Raw genomic sequence first — 22,479 nt, forward strand, 5'->3', positions numbered from 1 at the left:
TATTCTGTTTCCCTGTCTGCAGGGGTGTGGGCAGGGAAGCAGAACAGTGGCCTGCTCCCAGCAGGCAAGAGTATGTTTAAATCCCCTGCCAGGTGAGAGCAGAATTGCATGTTTGCTCCAGTCTGCAGAGAGATTCTCCCGCCAGGTGGGAGCAAACACGTTTCAACATCAGTGGTAGCACAGGCAGGGAAACTAATGTATCCCAGGAGGTTAGCTCCCCGAAACACAGTTAATAATAGGCCATGTAGGATGGGGTCTCCAGGGCCTTTCAAGGCTTAGGGAGGAGTGCTGCATGCCCCCCGTCCTACAATGGCTCAGGGAGAGGGGCTGAGCGGCCCCCTTCCCTTTTTATTGATTATGGCCCTTGGGAATTGGGTCCCTGGGGCCTTTTAAGGTTTGGGGCTGCACTGCTCCCTTCCCTTTATTCATGATTTCAGCCCCAGGGATGGGTCCCCTATCCTAACATGGCTCAGGGAGGGGGGTCTGCACGCCCCCCTCGCCTTAATTTACCCATTGGGTCCTGGGGGATGTGGTCCTTGGGGCCACAATCGACTCAGAAAAGGGGGCACATGCCCCCCTCCCCTTACTTAAGTAACCTGGACCTAAAGTAAGCTCAGGGAGGGTGGCCTCTCTCACATCCACCTATTCCCAAATAGTTTAATTAAAAGACGGCGGGCAGCATTTTCTTTTTTTTGTTGCCGTTAGCCTGCAAAAAAAAAAGTGTCGCTGTGTGTGTGTGTGTTTTTTTACTCCAGGATAGGTGACCGAGTCCCTGAATCATGTAAAGGCTGCCAGCAACATTGGTCTTGTGTTGCTGGGAGTCAATCAGAGGGTTCGCTCCAGCTGGAGTCTGACTCCCATAGGAGCGAATTGGCACTAATGGAAAAAATTCCCTGGGCCAATAATTCAGATTTACAATTATTTTTCACCATCATTTCTCAAAAACCCCAGAACAATTTTATGCCAAATCACAAAAACACAATCAGTGGGTCAAGATCAAGCTTCCTGCCAAATGCGGTTTGATTCCATTCAGCAGTTTTTGCGGTAGCACACCCTAAAGAAGTCTATGGAAAATGCATGGGGAATTTTGCTTTGTCACCCCTATTTTTTCCTCAGCTCCTGCTTGATAGATCTCCCCAAAAATTACCAAGAAGGAGCTGAGGTGAATTGGCTTTTTTTATTCGTAAAGTTTTATGAATATTCTTCAAGGAGGAGCCAAAATATTTATCAAACCAAAAAATGCCCTGTCTACTGAAAAGTTAAACTAACTATAACTACCCAGTGGTGATCGCCATTGGGTAACTAATATATTTAAAAAAAAGTATGTTTGTATATAGAATACCTGTGTGTGTTTGTTTTTTGGTTTTTTTGTGTTTACTGGCGAGGGCCTAGCACTTTCCCTAAAAATAAAGCTTTACAAACACAATGACAAAACAAACATTGACACATTGACAAACCCAAAATTATGGAAGTCAATGTCAGACCTAATGACTTTGTCAATGCTCATTTAAAATGAAAATCAAAAGTGTGACAAGCCGTTCTAGAATATGACCAGATAGCAACCTAGATCATAATGATACCACTGGGTCCGCTAGTTCTTCTGCAACCCACAAAAATTTATTTTTTACCTAGAAAAAGGCAAAACACCTCACATACATAACTGGAATGGATTAAGTAAAGTATTTTGTAGTACCCCAAATATGTTTTTCCAAACTGGTCACAGGAACCTCTTTATGGCAACAGTTATGTGGGCTCCACACAATACTACGGCTCCACACAGTCTATTCAGCAGCTCACTAGTTTGCGGGGGAAGTCTCAAAACGGTCAAAAACTCTCTCTTGTACATGATATTAGTAGCCTCTAAGAATGAAGCTAACCAGAAGGCTTGCTCTTTACTAGCTAAAATGAAAAACTGGCCATCTACAGCACACCATGATCCAATTACAGTTTATCATCAGATTTGGAATGATAGAGGTGGAAGAGAAAAATAGGAAAACAATGACAAAAAGGGGATGTGAGGATGAAAAAAATCTGCAAGAGTGAGAAGAGAAAAGATGCATACCTGATGCAAGAAAGATGGATGAGGTGGCATCAAAAGTAGGCTTGGTAAATGCAACCATGACATTTAGCAATACCAGACGCAAGCTACTAAGAAAATGTTGGGCCCCGGCCATATTTGTATCAGACCGGACTGGACTCACATCTCTACTGAAAACCTGAAAACGCTTCTGAAGTTAAATCATCTTCTTTGATTTCCATTATTAGCCAGATTGCCTGATTTTTTACATTCATCGTTTACGCAAGAGCTGACTTTAGTAAATGTAATGTAATGTCCTCATATTGTTTAATAGTGTTCAGTTGTATTCTTCTACACAGACGGCTTTGTTATGCCTGCCTCCTAGCTCACATGACTGCACAGACTCTCTGCTTTTGGATGTTTTTTAAATTACCCTACTACAGTCGGTGCTGGCCTTATTTTTTCAATGATCTATTACCTACACCAAACCTCAATTAAAGGTGCCTTGCACAAGCTAAATCTTCTTGTCCTTGTAATAGAACAGCTTTAATTGGTTACAACCTTCAGTGTGTGTGAGGTGGGTGCAGCCCACAGACGTTAGTAGACAATGAATAATGTGACAATTTAATGACTCGGAGGGTTTTGCTTACCATGCTGTGTGAAGAGGTCACTGTGCACTATTTCGATTAAGCAGTGGAGCTTCTGTCGCATCAGTTGGCCCACTGGAACATGTAGGATGAAATCCGTGAAGAGTTTGCTGTGAGAATCAAATTACAGGAATAGAATTGATCAGTTCTACCAGCTGAGCATGAAACAATAGACGAAATAAAATAAAATATCGGCATCATCACAACCATGATACTTTGAATCCCTCCCAAAGTTACAATATTTGCAGAGCAATCAAAATTTAAGTTTTGTTTTACTGTATTTAGAAATTTGATGGGGAAACTAAAGTAATATGTGTACAATTTTTTCTATACAGGTCTTATTACACACACAATATTAAACTAAGTCTTTGTTGAGCTTTTCATACAAGAGTTTTATTGCAGCACAACACTTTCAAACACCAGGAACAGAACATACATGTTAAGGCTTGGGGTCGGGGTGAGTCCAGAAAAGAAACATGAGGTTCTGACTGTTACTGGGGATGACGGCACTAGAAGCAACTGCAGCATTCTAGACGGCACAATGTACCATCAGTGTTTGTGTGTTTCCAGCACATATATACACTATTTCAATCATACAGCGACACAGAGAATATCAGAATCATTGGCCAAGGGCCAAACATACCTAATTTTGAAAAATAGCCAAAATACTGCCTCTCTCAAAAAAGTTTAGAAACCATAACACTTCACATGATTAATTATAAAAAGAAGGAGTTTGGCTTTGGTTGAATCTATTCATAAATATATGACAGCATCGCAACTGTTTTAATATTGATTGTTCCGCCTATAACAGGGGCTTCAACTCTCATATTGAGATAGTTTATGGGATTTCAATCAAATAGTTCCATAGTTGATAGGAAATCGATTATTGCTAACAATTATAGTTTTCCATTTGACTCAGATATTCTATTTATAGATGAACTTCCTTTTTTCCATTAAGGATTGTAAACACCAATTAACGAAAATGAATTATTTCACACAAACAATACACCTTTTAGGAAAACACTGAAATAAACACAAATTATTTGGATCAACCAGCTGCTCAATTTTGCATATTAAGCACCCTACCTAGTTGACTAACATTCCAGAATAACAATCCATTTGCCCACTTAAATTAGCATCTTCTTCTTTGAAAGCCTAAACAGTACAGTATGGTGCACAACTGGTTTGAAAAACCATTCCATATCATATAAACCAAACTATGCATGTGTTATAAAAATACATAACTCCAACATGCATTATGTTGCACCAGTGCCACTTGGCACATAGGCAGACCAGTTCCATTGTAACTCGAGCTCATAAATGTAGATTTCAACCAACACAGATCTTTTCAGTTTGACTTTCTTCTCACTAGTGTAGTAATGTTTGCTCGCTATTAAAGCCTCATCGATAAGCAATCATACAATTCAGTATAATGAATCTCCTTCCTTAAATCAGCACTCTATTCTTGAACAATCAGCTAAAACAAACATCCTCTCAATCAGTTGTCCTTTTTTAAGTTTCAAAACCTCCCACTCTGGTAGGAAATCCTTCATAACTACACAGGTATGTCCAGATGTGGGTATCATTCTGTCTAGGGCATAGAAATCAAGCTGCACCTCGCTATAGACACACAAAATAGCTTGAAATCGTTCTGGGTTTCACAGTTTGACCCTTTAGAGGGGGCAGAGCATGCAGGGCCGGACTGGGGGAACCAAATGCTGCAATAGTAAAATACTGTTACCAGCCCGCTCCTTTCATTTTCTTGCGCAATATCTCTTTCCATTCAATCTCTTTCTTCCTCCTCTCTGAACACTTTCTCTCCACCATCCCCCTCCTTCCCTCCCTCCCTCTCTTGAAGCCTCCCGAGACTGCTATGATTAACTTCGGGAAGCTTAGGAAAGTGACAGAGACACCAGGAGTGGCCCCGGGCTTCCAAAACAGGACTCCAAGGGCTCCACAGCCCAACGGGTAAAAGCCCAGTGGAATAAAGGCCTATCTGACCCGTATAGCCGGGTAGTCCAAGCTGGACTCTTCCTCTTTGTGGAGGACTAGTACTGATTTTCATGAGGGCACTTTTTGTCATATACGTTTCTGCATTTAACCAGTTGGGATCATTGTCAGGAAGTAGATCTGCAGGATGAGTTCAGAGTTGAGGAGTGAGGAGACATGATTAATGGAGATTTATAAAACAAATACAATTGGACCTTTAAGATTTAAAACTAAGTAATTCAAGATTTTGTTTCTTGGCGAAATAATTAGTGACATGTGCAAGAAAAGGCCGATAATGAATACAATTAATTTGACTACTCAAGGTTGTGCTAAGTTCCAGTGTGACATTGACTATTATAACCGTACAACAAACAAGTTATGAAAAAAAGCTCTTCGGATTAACACTACATAAATTAATGCATGGGCATAGGCAACATGATTACAATCAGAAATTCTCAGAGAAATGTTTGTATGACAGATTTAAAACATTACTAAGTGAAGGGCTAAGTAAAATAACTAAGTACTAGAGTGCCCCTGCAATATATAATTTTTATCAATTTACAGTTCTTGGTCCTGCATAAAACAACTCCTCTACCTATCCGGTGACACAGAGACCGAATGTAGGTTAGGTGGGCACTGACAATGAGCTAGATAGACACTGACACAGACTTTTAGACTAGGAGCCACCTGCACTGGGGCAGGGATTGTCTATTATGAACAGCAGCAATTAAACAATGTGAAGGGGATTATACATTTAGAACTTTGCATACATGATGTGGGATACCAAAGTGAAAAACAAACCTCTTGGGAAGAACATTCCAAGCAGGATGAAAGATCTTTGTCACCCAAAGGAGAGCATTGGCCGAAAAATAAACCTTTCATTTGTTCATTAAATTTCTTATGAGTTCCTGAGGGTTAGTCCATTTGTTGAACTTGAAAGCTGAATTACGTTAAGGCAAGCTCAGCTAGGTGAGTGACTTTTACAGAATTGAGCAATCAAAATATATCACAGGTTTTACTTGAGTTTTACTTGAGTCTGGTCAGAATGATGCCACTGAGCTCTCCTTAGTCTACTGCAAACCACAAAGATGAATCATATGACCCATAAAAAATCTAAAAGCCTCACAATCAGAGTTGGTGTTGCTGCATCGATCTTGGGGACCTCTGCTTTCTCAAAGCAGTTACAGCGGATTCCAAACAGACCATACATTTTGCCGCAGTTTACTCAAGAGCATACCAGTTTGCTGTAATGTCTATAAACAGTCAGACATTTTCTCTTCTATGGGACTTTCAAGCCTACAAGGACAGAGTTTTCTTGGAAGCATGCTCCTCACAAAAGCAGACTGTCCACAGCAGACCAAGATCTATCCCCATAAATTTGTTCAGAAAGCTGGTTTCCAGTTTTTGAGTAAGTGTTTGAACGGAGATTTAGGATGGAGGTTGGAACAACTCTTAGACTTTTAATCTAACAAATAAGGCAAGGTTTCCTTAATCTTTTTTTAGAGTACCTATTTTTGTCACATATATAACCCCTGCACCATATGGAAGCATATCACAATCATATATTTTGAATACCTACCACCATTAGATTTCTATCGTTCGGTGCCAGACTGCCTACACTCTGATTGGCTGGCCAGAACAACACGCTGAGAAAGACGTTCTACAGATTTCGATTTTGTCACTCAAAATATAGTAATTTGTATTCGGTTAAGCCTACTGAGTATGGGGTCATCACACATGGATTGGTTTTTCAAGGATTTAAGCAGAGATCTGCGCTCTAGTCAACAGGGAATAATTTTGATGGGGGAGATTCCATGGGAGATGTCTGCATTTTTTGGACAGTGTCATCCGGTACACAAGGATGCTTACTAATACCAGATATTTCTATAAACTAGAGACACAAGGGAAAACACTTTGATGTGGCTTGCAAGAATCCCAACAAAATGTATTACCCACAATCCACTGCAAATGTCAAAATGGGTTAAAAAAAACCACACAATTCATTTGTGTTCTGTGATGGAAAGCTGGAGAACTTCAGACAAAATTGCAAAAGTCTTATTATATGTGGGTGATTCCTATTTCCCAGGCAGGAATAAACCAAAAGTGTGACAATGTGAAGACCACATCGACACTATGGTGACTTCATACAGTCACTTATTTGACCAGTTCCTGTCAGTTCGATAGAACAAATGTGCTGAACTTTTTTTTAATTGGTGTGGGTACACTAGGTGGTTAGAGCTTTGCTGCTGCCCATACATTCTGGAAACTTCCATCATGGAAATTTGAGGAAATCCTTATTCTAATCAATGTTTCACCTGTGCAGGAAATTCTGCTTAATAAAAAGCAGTGGCATCCTCTAACACAGCAGATTCAGGTGTCAGTGTTTGGTAATTATTAGGGTTTGTAGGTTTCCTTAGGTGCTGGATTACCACAGGGCTTGACATGAGTTCCTGTGCCCTAGCGAGGAGGGATCTGGATTTTTTATTGAGAAAAAATCTAAAGTGTGTCCAGGATCTTCACTGGAGTGAAAATGGGCGTGTCTGCACCCCAGCAAGGAGCTAGGCTCCATTTGGTCTTTTTCTGGGGTTCAAAAGAAAATTGCATCTGGCTCCTCTATGAGACCTACACACGTGTGTCTGCACCCCAGCAAGGGGCCAGGTACTGTTTGGATTTTTTCCTGAGGATCTGAAAAAATCCAAAAAGCATATTGCTTCTTGCAGGGGGTGTGAAACTGTGTGTCAGAGACCCTGAAAGGAGTCTGACACTGGATGTTTTCCCTTAGGCTTTAAGAAAATACAAGCAGCCTTCTGTTTCTTGCTGGCACACTGACACACAGCTCCTTCACCTCCCAATGCTTCTCTTGAATAGAGAAGCATTAGGAGACAGAGGAGCTGCCAAAATGCACCAAAAGTGGCAGTGGAAGGGGAGGGACTAGGAAAACAATCAGAGTTACCCTGGTTTATTTCTTTTGATGGTGTAATTGTAGGATGGTGGATAGGTAGTAGGAGAGGAGTCGCTCCTCCTTCCTTTTTCCTCTTGTCTCTTCCAACAGAAAAAAGTTGCTTGAGCTGGTGGCATGATCATGTGGGAGGTGAGAGTTGTAATAAATGCTCCCAACAGCATCCGCCAGTTTGATCCTTGGTTTGACCTTTAAGTGGCTGGGGATTCTCTCTCATGTCCAACCCATGTATGTGTGATGTTCTTAGCAATGTCACATGCTCCATAATATGGCAGCACACAAAAGAGCACTAGGATGCCTCTGCCAGTTGTTTGCTGGTGCCCATGTTCGCACTATATAAAACTTTCTAAATAAATAAAGATCACTGATTACACCTCAAATGACATCAGCTGTCACCCAATTAGAGTGTTATCTTTATTCTATGACTATCAAATTAATTTGCAAATTATAATGTCTACATGTGAAACAAAACTACCTCATTAGATTTCACATTTTGTTCCTGCATTGGATATCAGAGAGCATTAATGGTGAGAGCAAACGTGAATGTGGTATTAGACTATGGTAATGCCGCTTTCCTTGTGCAACATATAGTAACTTTTTGGGAGAATGCAGGCAACTTGGAACAAAAGGATTCAACATGGTGTGTCTAAATAAGCATAACTATGTATCAGCTGCATGGAGAAAAAATATTAACTTAATGTGGAAAGAAGGGCCAGATTCAAAGGTTTTAATGCACTGCCCAATAATTAGGAAAATGAAGATTCCTTAAAAAGGGTTTTTCAGGTATCGGCCTTATTATCTGGAGATGCCTGGAGTCTTGGACTTTCAAAAAGGGACACGGCTGGAATATTCTGACACTAGACTTAAGGCTCACTCTCTTCAATGCAAGATTCCTTGCTAAATACAGACTTATTTAGTTGACCATTATTATATCATGACATTCTCCAGTAGTTCCTTGCTCATAGACATCCATGGTTCATCAATGTAATTTTGACAGAAAATTTTAGTCATCTAACAGGGACCTGCCTAATTCATGTTATACAAATATCATCATCGTAATCACCAGCACCTGTCAATCATCACATGCACTTGTGTAAAATTCCTTTGAGAGTTGTTCTAGGACAAATAGACAGGGTTTTTTTTATTAGGCGAATTGATTTATCTATAGCCCAGAAATTGTCATTATCAAAAAACTCAATATGGCCAAAAAAGTACAACATTACAGATCACTCTTACTGTCATATCTATGAGTGGTAACTGAATTTCCTTTCACATTTGAACATTACAGGCAGATCCACATTAGCACAGTGTATATTACATGATGATTGAAATTAAAATGTAGGGCAAATTTCATATTTCTTTTAGACAGATATGCAGCTACAGCAAAAGTTTCATATGCCATATTAGATGGCTGGTTTGTTAAGAGAAAGCTATCCTACTCCCTAACTAAACATAGCTTTACCTAGGCAAGGGGTCCATAGCAGTTAAATTACAATGTGATGTTTACGTATATTTGATAGATCTCAGTGAAATTCCTGACATGCCAAACTGACACTCCAGGCACAGTCCAAGGGCTGCTGTCTGAGATAGGAGAGTGCACTCTTTTAAAGAAGGACATGTGGATGAGACATGGCCAGCAGTCCACAGACTCAATAGAATTAATAACAAGAAATTCTATGTGGGTGGAAGGGGTAAAAAAACAAAACAAAGGGACAAAAAGAGTATTTTTTTAATTTATTTTTTGCAGTGGAGCTAAGCAGTTTAGAAGAATGTAGATAATCGTGCTCTGACAAGATAGTGAGGATTCATCCTGTTAGGCTGACTAATTGATTTTGGCAGTTTGGTAAATGGCTAATCTTTCTCTAGTTTTAAAGCAGAAATGGAAACAAATAGGACATACCAAGGCCAATTAAAAATAGGAAGGGACTGTGATATCATGCATCTTCAAAGACGTAACAATTTTATAGATTTGTGCATCAGAGTAATTTCCATGAGTTTATTTTAGTGAACTTTCTTTGAGATTGTACAAAACACTTGAAATACACTTGAAATAAAACATGCATATTGTTTAACATATAAAATATAGATCTACAACAACACAAGATGCTTATTGCACCTACAAGTACCTAGAATATCAACAATATTTCAACGCCCTTGTTGAAATATTTAAAAAGTACCTAGAATTGTTTAACTCCCTCTTTAAAATATTCATCTCTCTAAAACAAACTAAGCAGAAGTCTATTTCAAATGAATGTAATCTCTTTGTCAAAACTGACAAAAACCTTTATTTAAGCAGATGTGTCTCCTGGCACATCATTGAATGCTTTGCATCTGAATAGTAGCACCTGAGAATAGATCTCTGTTCAACACATGTCAAGTTACACAGCGGAAATAAAACATCATTTTTTTTATTTAAACCATAATGAAGAAGGTAAAAACATTTCATAGGGCCAAAATATCCAAACATCTGATAGGTCTCATTGTTGCTATGGCAGGCAATTAAAATCCAGTTGATATCACTTAAATTGGCAGTTAATAATGAAGTCTTGTTCAGGAGTAATGCTGTTTGGTTTGATTACCAGTAGTCTTTAAGTGAAACATTGATGATAGTTACCATATGGTTTTAAGGTATTACCAGCAAAAAAGTGATTCACAAGAATAGTAAAAATGTGCGGTAACCCAATAACTGGAGATTTTTACCATTCATATAGATCCCGCAAGTAAGAAATGTCAACCTAAACGTGCACATTATTCATGGTAAATAGCAACCATAATAAATGTTCGTCAAAGGTTTGAACCTTGTAGTTTTTTTGTAGAGATAAAAAAACGAGAACAAGTATGCAGAACTGTGTTAAGAAAAGGAAATTTACAACTTCTCTTACTCACCTAAGCTCTTTAGGATCAAACACCAGCTTCACATCATTTACAATAGTTGGTAAATATTTAAGAGCTGCTCCCTAAAATATAAGAGCACAATACATGTTAAGTCTAAAAGTGTTCTGCATTTCAGGATGTATTGTAAAACATAAAAATGAATCTGACATTATCAATTAACTAGTGATCAATAACATATAGCATAAAGAACCTTCAATTTTATCACAGACAAAATGTTTTCATAAGTTCATGGAATTCCAAGGCCATTTGCTATACCCCTGGAAAGTAGAGGTGAGGGCACTGTATTCCTTATAATAACACATTTTATTTGCTATACCCCTGGAAAGTAGAGGTGAGGGCACTGTATTCCTTATAATAACACATTTCATTTTTAGCAGGTGGAAGAGGGTTTGAGGATACGAGATAGAATAACACTAAAGGCTCCAAATGTACCCTCCATTTGTTTTCACACCCACCAGTCTGGGGCATTTGATTCCCACATCATTGGGCCAGCAATTTAAAAATGTGATTCCAGTGGGCACATCTGCCAGGTTTGACATTTTTAGTCAGTCAGGGAGAAGTGTGGCTCACTGGTTAGAGTTGCAGACCTGGAAGCAGAGATCAGCCTGGGACCAGGGTTCAATTCCCAGCACGGCTGGGTCTTGAGTCCATAAATTGTCCATGGACTTGATAATTCTCGCTCCAGTGCATACTTGATTCATGGGTTCACACTCTGCGACTCTGGGCAATAGCTTGCTTAATCTCCACAATGGCCCCTCGCGGCGGGATGCCTGGCTTTCTTTCACCTTGTGGATGCCCTGCTGGGTTATCTCACAGGGGAATACCAGGACGGGTTCCCTAAGCAAGCGCTTAGAGACCGGTTGGTGATTTGCGCTATATAAATATCTGCACATTTACATTACATTTACATTTAGAACTACCTTCACATTGCAAATTGGGATTTGAATCGCTATTTATAATGGTAAAAGCAAAATACAAGTTCCATAATGTAACTTCCTACTAATTAAAAACTTAGGGTTGGCTGTGCCACATGACATGAAGCTACGTGGGTGCAACGCTCACTTTTCAGTTCAATAGCTGCTTTAAATATTCAACAACTTACATTTCCAAATACCTTTTCTGTTGTGTTTTCTTGTCACTTTCCGCCCCTTTCCTAAAAATGTGTTTTCTACTCAAACAGCTACAGGGCAAATATGTTTTCCTATACCACATAGTTCCTTTAACACAAATATTTTAGTGCCCTTCATGTACCCCTGTTTTTATACCCTCCTTTCATCTGCCATTGTCAGAGATATTGTATGCGTTTAACCTTTTCGTGCTGGCTTATTCATTTGCTGCACATGCTCGCGTAAGCTTGTGATGCTCCCAGATGGGTAGATTCTCGTCTTCTATCACATTGTGAAGAAATTTGTTGCAAGGTGCTCTGACCACACAGTGGGTGCTATAAAAGGAAAAGCCCACTTGTGATGTGCAATAAAACCCTCAGATGGGAGGGGAGATCTCGATGTTTATTCAGGAAGTGCAGGCATCCCACCTGCTCTTAACCAACATGCAGTATGGGGAAATATGTCTTGTGATAAAATACTGTTGACAGCTTGAAATGTTGTTTTCTTGTGACAAGCAAATTATGACGTCAGAATATGCATGTAAATAGAAACATACAGAATTGTAAAGGTAACAGACCCCTTTTTCTTATAAAATGGTAATCAAAGTAACAGAGAACCACACATGCAGAATGCAGTGGAGTTTTGAAAACCAATGGAAATTATGATGAATTGGTTTGCTATTTATTACTTAAAGTACTGTGAACATTGACAAAAATAGCAAAGGTGCTATTAATTAACATGCTCAAATACTCACACTGTGACCCTCATTATATTAAACAAAGTAGCATATCCCTGGGTAATTTTGCCAGTTACAGTGCCGCTGTAGCTACATTACGTCAAGGCAGGTGGTACACAACAAAATGCTCTGTTGGTATTAAAGCATTATGCAGGTGTTCTATCCTTGTGCATGGGCTTTATTTGCACGGAGTTGTTGCCAGTGATATACATGTCCACAACATCTAAATGCCAGGAGAGTACACTTCTTGGAATGACAATGCCTGAAGTGCACACACTGTCTAGAACAAAACTAGCTATTTGATGACCCTATTCCGAACAGTGTTACTTGGCTACAATGGTAGAAGGGAACAGATCCCTAGGAAATATACCCTTTGCAAAGTAAAGGGACCTAATAGGGGGCCAATTGAGTTTGGGGGCACCGTGCTATTCCACCAGCCAGTCTGCCCACTGAATGTTGGAAAGAATTACAGCAGGCAGATGGTAAAATGCCAAAGAAAAAATGATTTTTCTATACCGGATCGTACCCTGCACATGAATTACTGACTGGCAGGAACATTTAGGGCTTGATCCCCTAAGATAATTTACACTTTTGATTAAGTTTACAAATTTTTGGATCCACAAACTGTCCTTTTGTGGTAACTTACACATTTGTAGTTAAGTGCATTTTTATAGTAAGTCCAGCACTACACACAGCCAACCACAGGTACTGCAACACCCTTCAATAGAAAATGATGGAGTTAGGGACTTACTGCAAAAGCGCAGGTTGTGAACACCAAAAAGTAGTTAATGTATTCAAAGGTGTACATTACTATAAAAGTGCAGTTTGTTAATCAGGGCCTAAGTACCTACATAGGCAGCCAGTAAATGTTCTGTAATGAGGACCCCTGTCTTCTATCTATATAGTAACCAAAAAAGAGCAGAGTATCTTTCACAAGCTTTAACATGTGCAACGTGCAACTTGTACTTCCCATTCCATGCACCACATTTAGCCAGTTTCAAATCAAAGGGCGAGACCCTCATAAAGGTACAGCTTGCCCAGCCAGGCTAAATGTAAAATATCTGATTTAAAAGGTGAACTGAATGATCAGAAAATATACTTTGCAGACTACTGGAGGCCTAAATGGTCCTGTAGGTATGCAGGGAAGGGAAGAACAAGTGCTTTGTAAGCCAAACAGAACTTTACAAAGGATCCCAAACAGTATTGGGCTCATCAGAGGTACTGCATGTCTGCATATGGAGAAATCGCTACATATATTGAGGGTAGACAATTGCAGCCTTATTGTCTATTGTATAGTATCTACAGAGGGAAGTAAAGTTTAAATACTATTACATTGGCCCCGTATACTCTACATAGATACACATAAAGGGTTCAGTGCTAGAATTAATCACCACCGGAGAACCCTAAACATGGCATGGCCACAATGTACGTGGTAGGACCAGTTAACACATGACAATTCTCATCTCGCCCGGATGTAAGAAATCAACAGAAAACCAACCTCCCTTCAGCTCTCTTACAAATTGTAGAAATTCTCAATCATTTTCTTCTACACAGGAGTTCAGCAATAAGGTTAGCAGAATACATTCAGGCCAAGGTGTCAGTGATTTATGACAAATTTTGTCTAATGAACTCTGCCTAGACTCAGTTTCTGTCGCCCGTTCCCCAGAGCCTCTAGTTGATGCTCCATTGAGCCAGGCTTTTTGGGACAATTTTACTCCTGTTTCAGAGGTCACAACATTTAATCTCCTAGAGACCACTAAATCAGGATCTTCCCATAACCCCTGTCCACCCGCAGTTCTGTACAATTTCCGGTACGGTGGCTAAACACCTCACTTTCTTGCTGAATAGAGCGTTAACATCTGGTCACCTTCCTGTGGAATGCAAATGGGCTTCATTTTGTCTGTTATAAAAAAAACTAATTTGGACAAGAGTAAGACCAGAAAAAAACTATAGACCTATTTCCAGATTATCTTCACCAGCCAAAATACTGGAGAAAACACTCAATGCTCATCTCATGGCTTTTATTGACCCTGGTAACATCTTGGATGCTTCTCAGCGTGGATTTAAGTCCTCTCATTGTACTGAATCTGCACTGCTGGTTGCTACCGAAGAGATTCAGAGACAGGTTGATTCGGGTGGTAAGGCTGTGGTCATTCTACTCGACCTCTCTGCCGCATTTGATACTGTGAATCATTCACTGTTAATCAGCTGACAAGAGAAGATTTGTGTTAGAGGCGCAGCCCTAGACATTCTAAGTTCTTTTCTCACATGTAGAAAACACAGTGTGGACTTGGTGAATTTACCTCTGATCCTTTTGCCTTGCCTTGTGATGTGCCTCAGGGCTCTTCACTTTCGCCCACACTCATTTATGCCATCCTTTTGGCGAAACGTATTAGATCCTACGGCTTCAGCACTATGTCTTACACTGATGACCCACAAATTGTGATATCCATCTCCTCTGAGGTTCATGCCGTAGCCCTTAAGGATTGTCTTTCAAATATGTGGCCTGGATACTTGCTTAAAACTGAATTCCGAAAAAAAGGAAATTATGCGCTTAGGCTCCAGGAATTCTTTTTGAAACGAGGCTTAGTGGAAAAGTAAAAAAATCTAGGGGTATGGTTTGATGAACAGCTTTTTTCCAGACCAAATAAACAGAGTGACATTGTCCCGTTTTTACCTTCTTAGGACTTTGAGGAAGATATTTCCTTTCATCCCTGTGGACATGCATACGTCTGTTGGTGCGTTCGTTTTATCACATATTGATTATTGTAATGCCCTTTTTTTGGTACACAGAAAAAACTTGTGCTAAAACTTTAGTCACTTGGAAATACGGCAACTCACCTTCTATTGAAGATTCCCGAGTTTCATTCCATATCTAAAGGCAGCTGTGATTTACATTGGTTGCCCTCTGCATTATCCACAAAAACATGTACTAAGGAGGTCCTGTATCTTTCTGAAAAAACGTTTCTTGGCATGTGCCTGCTCGGAACTTAAGATCGGTAACTGCTAAACTTGTAGTAGTCCCCAAAATAAGAATAGCAAGATGAGGAGGGAGAAGTTTTTATTATCTGGTCTGCAAGTTGTGGAACTCTTTGCCTCTTTGTTTGAGATCTCAGACCAACTTATCTTCTTTTAGAAAACTACTGAAAACATGTGTTTTCTCTATTTCTTCTCCATAATCTGCTACTCATCTTTGTGGCTGTTCTTTTAGCAGGAACCACTAGCACTAAGATGCCTTGGCAATTGCTCACTATACAATTTTTTTTTCACTGTCACTAAATTATTTCCACTGATGCAACAGCAAACCACCCCACTAAAATTAAAGTCCTATTAAAAGCCTACAATAATTCCTAAGAGAAAACAATCTGATATGTATACCAGTGAGATAGTTTCATCACATTGAGTAGATTGTGAAGTAATTCGAGCTGTACGAAGACAAACATTTAACAAAATATTAATAAAGGTTGCATGCTGAATGACCTCTAATCTACCAGTATGAATGGAGAGGGTATGTCTGTCTAGCTTTTTGAACAGTGGATACACACGGGATATGTACAGACACTTGGAAGCATTGTGTTGGTTCAAGAAGAACACGATCCATTCAGCAACAAATGCAATGCATTCCAGAGGAAAAATAACCTGTGGTCCCAGACTGATGAATTGAGCATCCTGGTAACTTCCTTTAAGTTGGATGACTGACTTGTGAATAAAAGGTTGAGGGAAAGCATTCCAGTGGATGAACTTCACTACCCCATCTCATACATTGACAGAAATATCATCTATCGCCTTCAATCATATGATTTTTTTTAAGTATGAGCATGGATCGGGGTGCAAATAAAAGGAAGAAAGACAAAAGTAGATACCCTTGACTTGTGCCACAATATGGGGATAAGTTAGAAAAATGATTATGAGGGAAGTGTGAGCACCCCTACCAATAGCCCACATATGTGGATTATTTCCAAGTTAAACAAACTTGTTTCTGCATACAAACACCCATGAGATACAATCACACATTCTCTTTGTGAAGGGCTAGAAAAAACACTTGCAGGTTAGGGATTAATACCATAATACAACTAACTATTTCAGTTTTGTCAGATGTGAAGAAGACTTTAAGAAAAACTGACTTGTCGGGATGACAAAGTGGTCAAGCTTCCTAACGTCGCTTTACATCTGAACATTGTTCTTTGATTTTACACTTGCTTCAGCTATATATGGAAGCAAAGTTCAAAGGCATTAAGGAAACCAATGTTGAATGCAAAACACATAACACCAAGATCCGCTTAGACCTCTTTGACAACATAATCGAGTAAGATCAGCAAATGGAAAAATAATGTATCCCCTCTAACATCATTCAGTCAGCTTGTAGGTTTGTAAAAGTGATCAAGTTAAATCTTTGTATATAAATGAAGGAGTTTATTCATTCCATGAGCTCTTCTCAGAACCTAACAAAGATGAAGATAATGCCCAAAATGTAAAGGTTCAAGAAAAATTGAAGGGATTTGAAACCTCCTCATTGAAAACAGCCTGAAGGGAAACAGAAGATAAGATCTCATTTGCAAACAGTACCAAAATGAAAATAAAAGAGTGATAAGGAGGCAAACCACAAACACACGTACTCATCTGTGGAAAGTGGAATTATCAAGAAGTTAAGCCATGGACAGAAATAGCTCCAAATGGTAATGTAACTATGTCCAAACAGTCAAGCATTCTAGAGCCAAGATTTAAAGAGTTTATTACTCGGTTGGCAATCCAGTGCACAATTATACTTTCAGAGAAATCTACAGAGTAATATGTCAAAGTCAGTCTTTAGCCCTTACTTTTAAAGAAAATACTAATAGTTTCATGTTGAAAATCGATAAATACGCCCTCTGTTGGCTTTGTAGGTTTATTTTCCGGGAAGTTAATTCAATAGATCATGATTATTAGAAATACTTTCAACTAAGCTTCAAATATATTTTGAATGTAGAATTTTTTTAATGTAATCACCAGGAGGTCAATTTACCAATAACTAGGGTCTCATAATTGAATAGCATGGTTATTGCTTGGATAATGGCTAACTCTAATGCGCTACCTGGAAAATATATTGATACTTATATCAGTGGAGTAGTGCATATTTGATTAGGCCACATCTGCTGCAGAAAACATCCTATGCATTAACAGAGAGCTAGTAATTGCTAAAAGTAATGATCAAGTTTATTGGTCACAATTTGATAAATCTAAATTACATGTATAGCTTTTCCAATTGACTGATAGTGATTCTATGTATTCCGGTGGCAGTATTTTAACCCCGTATGAATGATTACTTCAGGACCTTATGGAATCCTCCTATAGGAAGGTCCCAAGATAAACAAAGCAAGATTTGAGAGAGGATATTGACAAGAACGAAAAAGGTTGTCCAAGGATTTCAATTAAGTACCCAGTTCTTTCATCCCACTCGCTGTTGCATGAAAGAAATTAGGCTTCTAAGAAGGTGAATCCAAAATAATAAGGTGTACTGCTAGAGAAATAAAAGAAGCTCAATCAAATTGGTCATTGAGTAGGGAAGATTCACAAATGATCATAAGGAATAATGGATTATAACAGCAATGATGACTGGTACAGAAAAGTAATATGTCGATTATATCCATCCCTGAAAGAGATTGGGTAAATTACATAAAGCCTATATGCAAGAAATCTATTGAAACCTTTTACTAAGGACTTACCTAAAGAATGCATGTCATCCTCCCTCCTCCAAAATGTTTTTTATGAGCATTGGAAGGAAAAGGAACACAAGGGAATAGGGTCCAGATGGTCTTCCCATTATTGTATTAATAAATTCCTCTTAGACCAAGTGACCAATTTTATACCCCTTACTTGTATCCTGCTCTACAAAAGGGAAGGGGAAATGTATAGTTTTGGGGAAGGTAGTGAAATACTTCATATTCAGGAAAGAGGGTCAGAAAAGCTGGAACAAAATTGTAGACAGATTGAAGCACTTAATGTTATTGTGAAATTATAACCTCAGTATTGGACCATCTCCAAGCATGGGCATAGTGTTATCTGTCTTAAGCAAGTAGGCTTCCACTCTAATTTGTTGCCTGATAATATCATAGGTCTGCAAATAATCTTAGACAAATGTGTGAAGGTTAGAGGAAAGCCACTTTATACCATGTTTTTGGATGTCTCTACTTCTTTTGATAAGGTGGATAGGGATATCTTATGATGTAAGCTGGCAGCCCACAAAATTCCTTCAGGGCTGTTGAGGGTTTTAGTTGCCCTCCATACAGACAAAATCTGAGAAAATGGTTTAAAACATGGCTGTCTATTTTCCTTCTACAGTTCATAGATAAAATTTACCTAAAGCATTAGATTCCTGTCAAATGTTTCCTCTTGTCCTGGGAGGCAAGAATATCAGCTCCCTGCTATGTGCAGATAATTTAATTATCATGGTTTTAAAGTTTATCAACTTCCAGCATTCCCCTGATAAACCCTATTTGTATGTGTCTTATTATGTATTGATCAATACTGACAAAGAAACCTAATTATATTCGGCTGTTAAATAGAAAAGAGGATTTTATCGCATTATAAATCTTTGAGAGATATGGTATTGCAGAATATGAATGCTAGTTTAAATATTAATCAGTTAATAGTGAAAGATGCATCTCTAGCCACAAGCCTCACATTGATTTTTAAAACTAAGAGAAAATAATTATTTATCTGAAAAAAATGTATAATATAAAAGGTGTCCTCCCCACTTGTTCTGCTTGGCATTGAAGGTGTGAATGTTTTTTTAATATTCATTTTTCAGTTTGTAAACAGTGGCGTCTTTACGGACTGTCAGGAAAAGTCTCCTGATACAAGCCACTATTTTAGAACTAGTACTAATTGGCATTAAATATAACATCTGTGCTGTCATTATGAGTTGGTGGATATTAAATATATAATGCTGAACCAAATGCCCTCAAGGTGGCTATTATGGAAGAAATAATGTAAGATGTGAGCAATGAGTATACGTTACTACAGAACCTAACTTTTACTGCATAAAAACCTGATGTAACAAGGAAATGTTACAACCCCTTCTTTCTACAGATTGAATCGGTTCATTAAAAGGCAACCTCAGTTGACTAGTGGTACAATATTGTTAACTAATATATTGGTGAGATTAGCAAGGAATTTAAAAATAAATAACAATATTCGGAGTTTCTTAAAGATCGGGAATTACACAGCTTAAAGATAAATTTAAGGCTTATTATCTGTAATTAGGGAAATAACATGGACTGGGATGATCATCTGTATGGAGACACTAAGTGCCAATACTTTAATCATGCATTGTTTTTATGCTCTTTATTACCGGCACACATTTATTCGGCCCTTTTGCCTGAGTATTGGGGGAAGGGAGGAGGGTGGTTGGGGGGTGCCTCAGGGTTTGGGGTGTGTGGGGTGGATGAGGTAGGGCTGGGGAGGAGGTGGTAAAAAAAACTCAATCCATAACAAAGGAAACATGGCTATCATAGCTTTTATAAAGAGATGACATATATGTGGGTTGATAGTGCAGCAAGATATGGCGGGTAAGACAACAGCTCATGAGTTAGGTAAAAGGGAACGGGTAGCAGCTGATTTACGACTAATGAAACCCGACATCCTGTGTATACAGGACACACATATACCCTGGGGCAAACGTACGGTTTTAAAAGAGAGCTCGGACTTACATTAATTGTGGCATCCCAACAGACTACTACAAATAGGGGTGTGGCTATTTTGGCCAGACAGGGAATCTGTGGGACTGGGAGGATATTGGCAGATAATATTGGCAGTTGGGCCATTGCAGAATGTTTAGTAGGGGGCACCAAGGTGGTAATATGCACAGTATATGGATCAAATTTTGATGAAGCAGCAATATTAGAAGAGTTAAATGTAGAGTTGTGGGATACCCCGTTGATTCTATGTGGGGATTCTAACATCCATCTGGAAGGTCAGGAAAGGAAGCTAAACAATAATAAATATGGGGGCCGAAAACCCAAGGTTTTTAAAGCATTGCGACAGCGACAGCTTATTGGGGATCATGGATTGGTAGACATGTGGCCAACCCTGAATTATCCGGACCCTGGATATACTTTCTATTCTGATCACCAGCATAAACTAGTTAGGCTTGACTATGTCTTTATGTCCAAGTCACTCACGGTGGGGGCAAGAATGCAGGTGAGGCCCAGGATCACGGAAGACCATGGTCCACTGCTATTGGATGTTTGCACTATTAGCCAAAAGAAGGTGGTAGGGCCTTTACCTTTGATAGGAAGGTCCTACTGGATAGCGTTTTCGTTAACCACATTAAAATCTGGGTTACACAATTTCTGGATATTAATAGAGGGTCCACCTCTTGGGCCATGGTATGGGATGCTCTAAAGGCAGGATTGAGGGGTGAAACGCTCAGTTACTGATTGGGTAGGCAGAAACAACAGCGGACTATTATAAAGGGGCTGCTGGATGATCTAAAGATGACAGAGCAGGAACTAATGCAGGGAATAAGAAGGGGAGTAGAAGTAAAGGGAATACAAACTAGGATAGCCTGTTGTAAAGCTAAAGTTAACAGGGTGTGGAGTAAGGAAATCGCTAGTCAATATAAGATATACAAGGAGGAAAGGTATGAATACGGGGAAGCTACAGGGCGCCGTCTGGCACAGAGGTTACGAGTTAAACAATCTCTACAAAAAATAACGGCACTGGTTGATCTTGCTGGGAATACAGTGGAAACTATGTATTTTGGGAGTATTTCATGCTTTCTATAAAGACCTATATACACAGAGTGAATATAATGAGCAAGCCATCAATGTATTTCTTCAACAACTGGAGGTAGTAGGCTTAAGACAGGAAGAGCAGGAAGTACTTGATGCCCCGATAACTATGGAGGAGCTTGAGGAGGCAATAGGGTTGTTAGCTAGGGAAAAAGCAGCAGGACCAGACAAATTACCACTCAAGGTCAATGGAATGCTGTTTCAGGCGCTCAGAGGACATGCTGGTTACATTTCAAAAGGCACAGTCTGGGAACGCGCCCCCATCATGGAAAGAGGTTAATATAGTAGTTTTAAAAAAGAAAGCCAAACCCCTGGACTTGCCAGGCTCCTATAGACCAATTTCTCTTTTAAAGGTAGAGGGCAAGGTCTATGCCAAAATTTTAGCAACTAGATTGGCACGAGTGATCATGCCCCTGGTATCTATCCATCAGCATGGATTTATACCTGGCAGGAGCACGGTTAACCATATAAATAGAGTAGTTACCTTGATAGACTTTGCTTATATTCAACAAAGCAGGTTAGGTTTGATATTTCTTGACCCCGAAAAGGCGTTTGAAAGGGTCTCCAGGCCTTTTTTAAGGGCTGTTTTGTGTAAGATGGGGTTTGGCCCAGGCTTTATAAGGGCTATTCAAGCTATGCACAAATCACTGATAGCTAGGATCTGTATAATGGGCAAAGAATCGGAGCCTGTGTATATAACTAGGGGGGACAAGATAGGGGTGTCCGTGGTCCTCGTTATTTGCCCTGTATATCAACCCATTTTTGGCAATGCTGGAAAAGAGTAATAAGGTCAGCGCTATGTCCTGTGGGCAATACCTGGTGCGGGTTTTAGCCTACGCAGATGACATCCTGGTGGTAACCTCAGATCCAGCGCAAGTGGTTTTAGATATAGAGCGCCTGGCTCACATATTCAAGGAGATATCAGGGTATAAGTTAAACCCAACGAAAACTCAGATCGTCTGTACGAAAGTGGCCAGCCCTGGAGATGGTGGGTAACTGAGGAAGCTATGTATTTGGGAATCAAAATTAGGATGTGCCTACAGGACTTAATAGAGGTTAATTGGGGAGGTAAGGTTGCAGGGATTAAACAGCAATTAGATCGGTTGGAGTGCTTGCATCTCTCACTGGTGGGGAGGTGCAATGTACTCAAGATGAATATCCTCCCCAAAGTTATGTACTACTGTAGGGCAGTACCATTAGATTTGACTCAAATACAGCTACAGAAAGTACAATCTATATGAGATAGGTTCTTGTGGGGGCAAAGGAAAGCTTGGAGGGCCTCTTAAATTTATGATGCTACCACGTAATCGTGGGGGTTGGGCCGTTCCTAATTTTACATTTTACTATTATGTTTGTCTC

The 22,479-nt window shown here is 39.5% G+C and overlaps 1 protein-coding gene across 2 annotated transcripts in view; it reads right to left on the bottom strand.

Moving 5' to 3' along the window:
- DOCK1 (dedicator of cytokinesis 1) overlaps positions 1-22,479 on the bottom strand; it is a 1,163,810-nt gene that overhangs the window by 806,953 nt on the left and 334,378 nt on the right. For both annotated transcript variants that reach the window (XM_085606236.1, XM_085606235.1), the window contains exons 24-25: positions 10,499-10,569; positions 2,668-2,774 (exon numbers count right to left, since the gene is read on the bottom strand). In XM_085606236.1, the coding sequence (XP_085462362.1) occupies positions 2,668-2,774; positions 10,499-10,569 (178 nt within the window). The remainder of the gene's footprint in view (positions 1-2,667; positions 2,775-10,498; positions 10,570-22,479) is intronic.

Source organism: Triturus cristatus, chromosome 1_2 (genome assembly GCF_964204655.1).
Source record: "Triturus cristatus chromosome 1_2, aTriCri1.1, whole genome shotgun sequence".
In the NCBI taxonomy this organism is placed as follows: domain Eukaryota; kingdom Metazoa; phylum Chordata; class Amphibia; order Caudata; family Salamandridae; genus Triturus; species Triturus cristatus.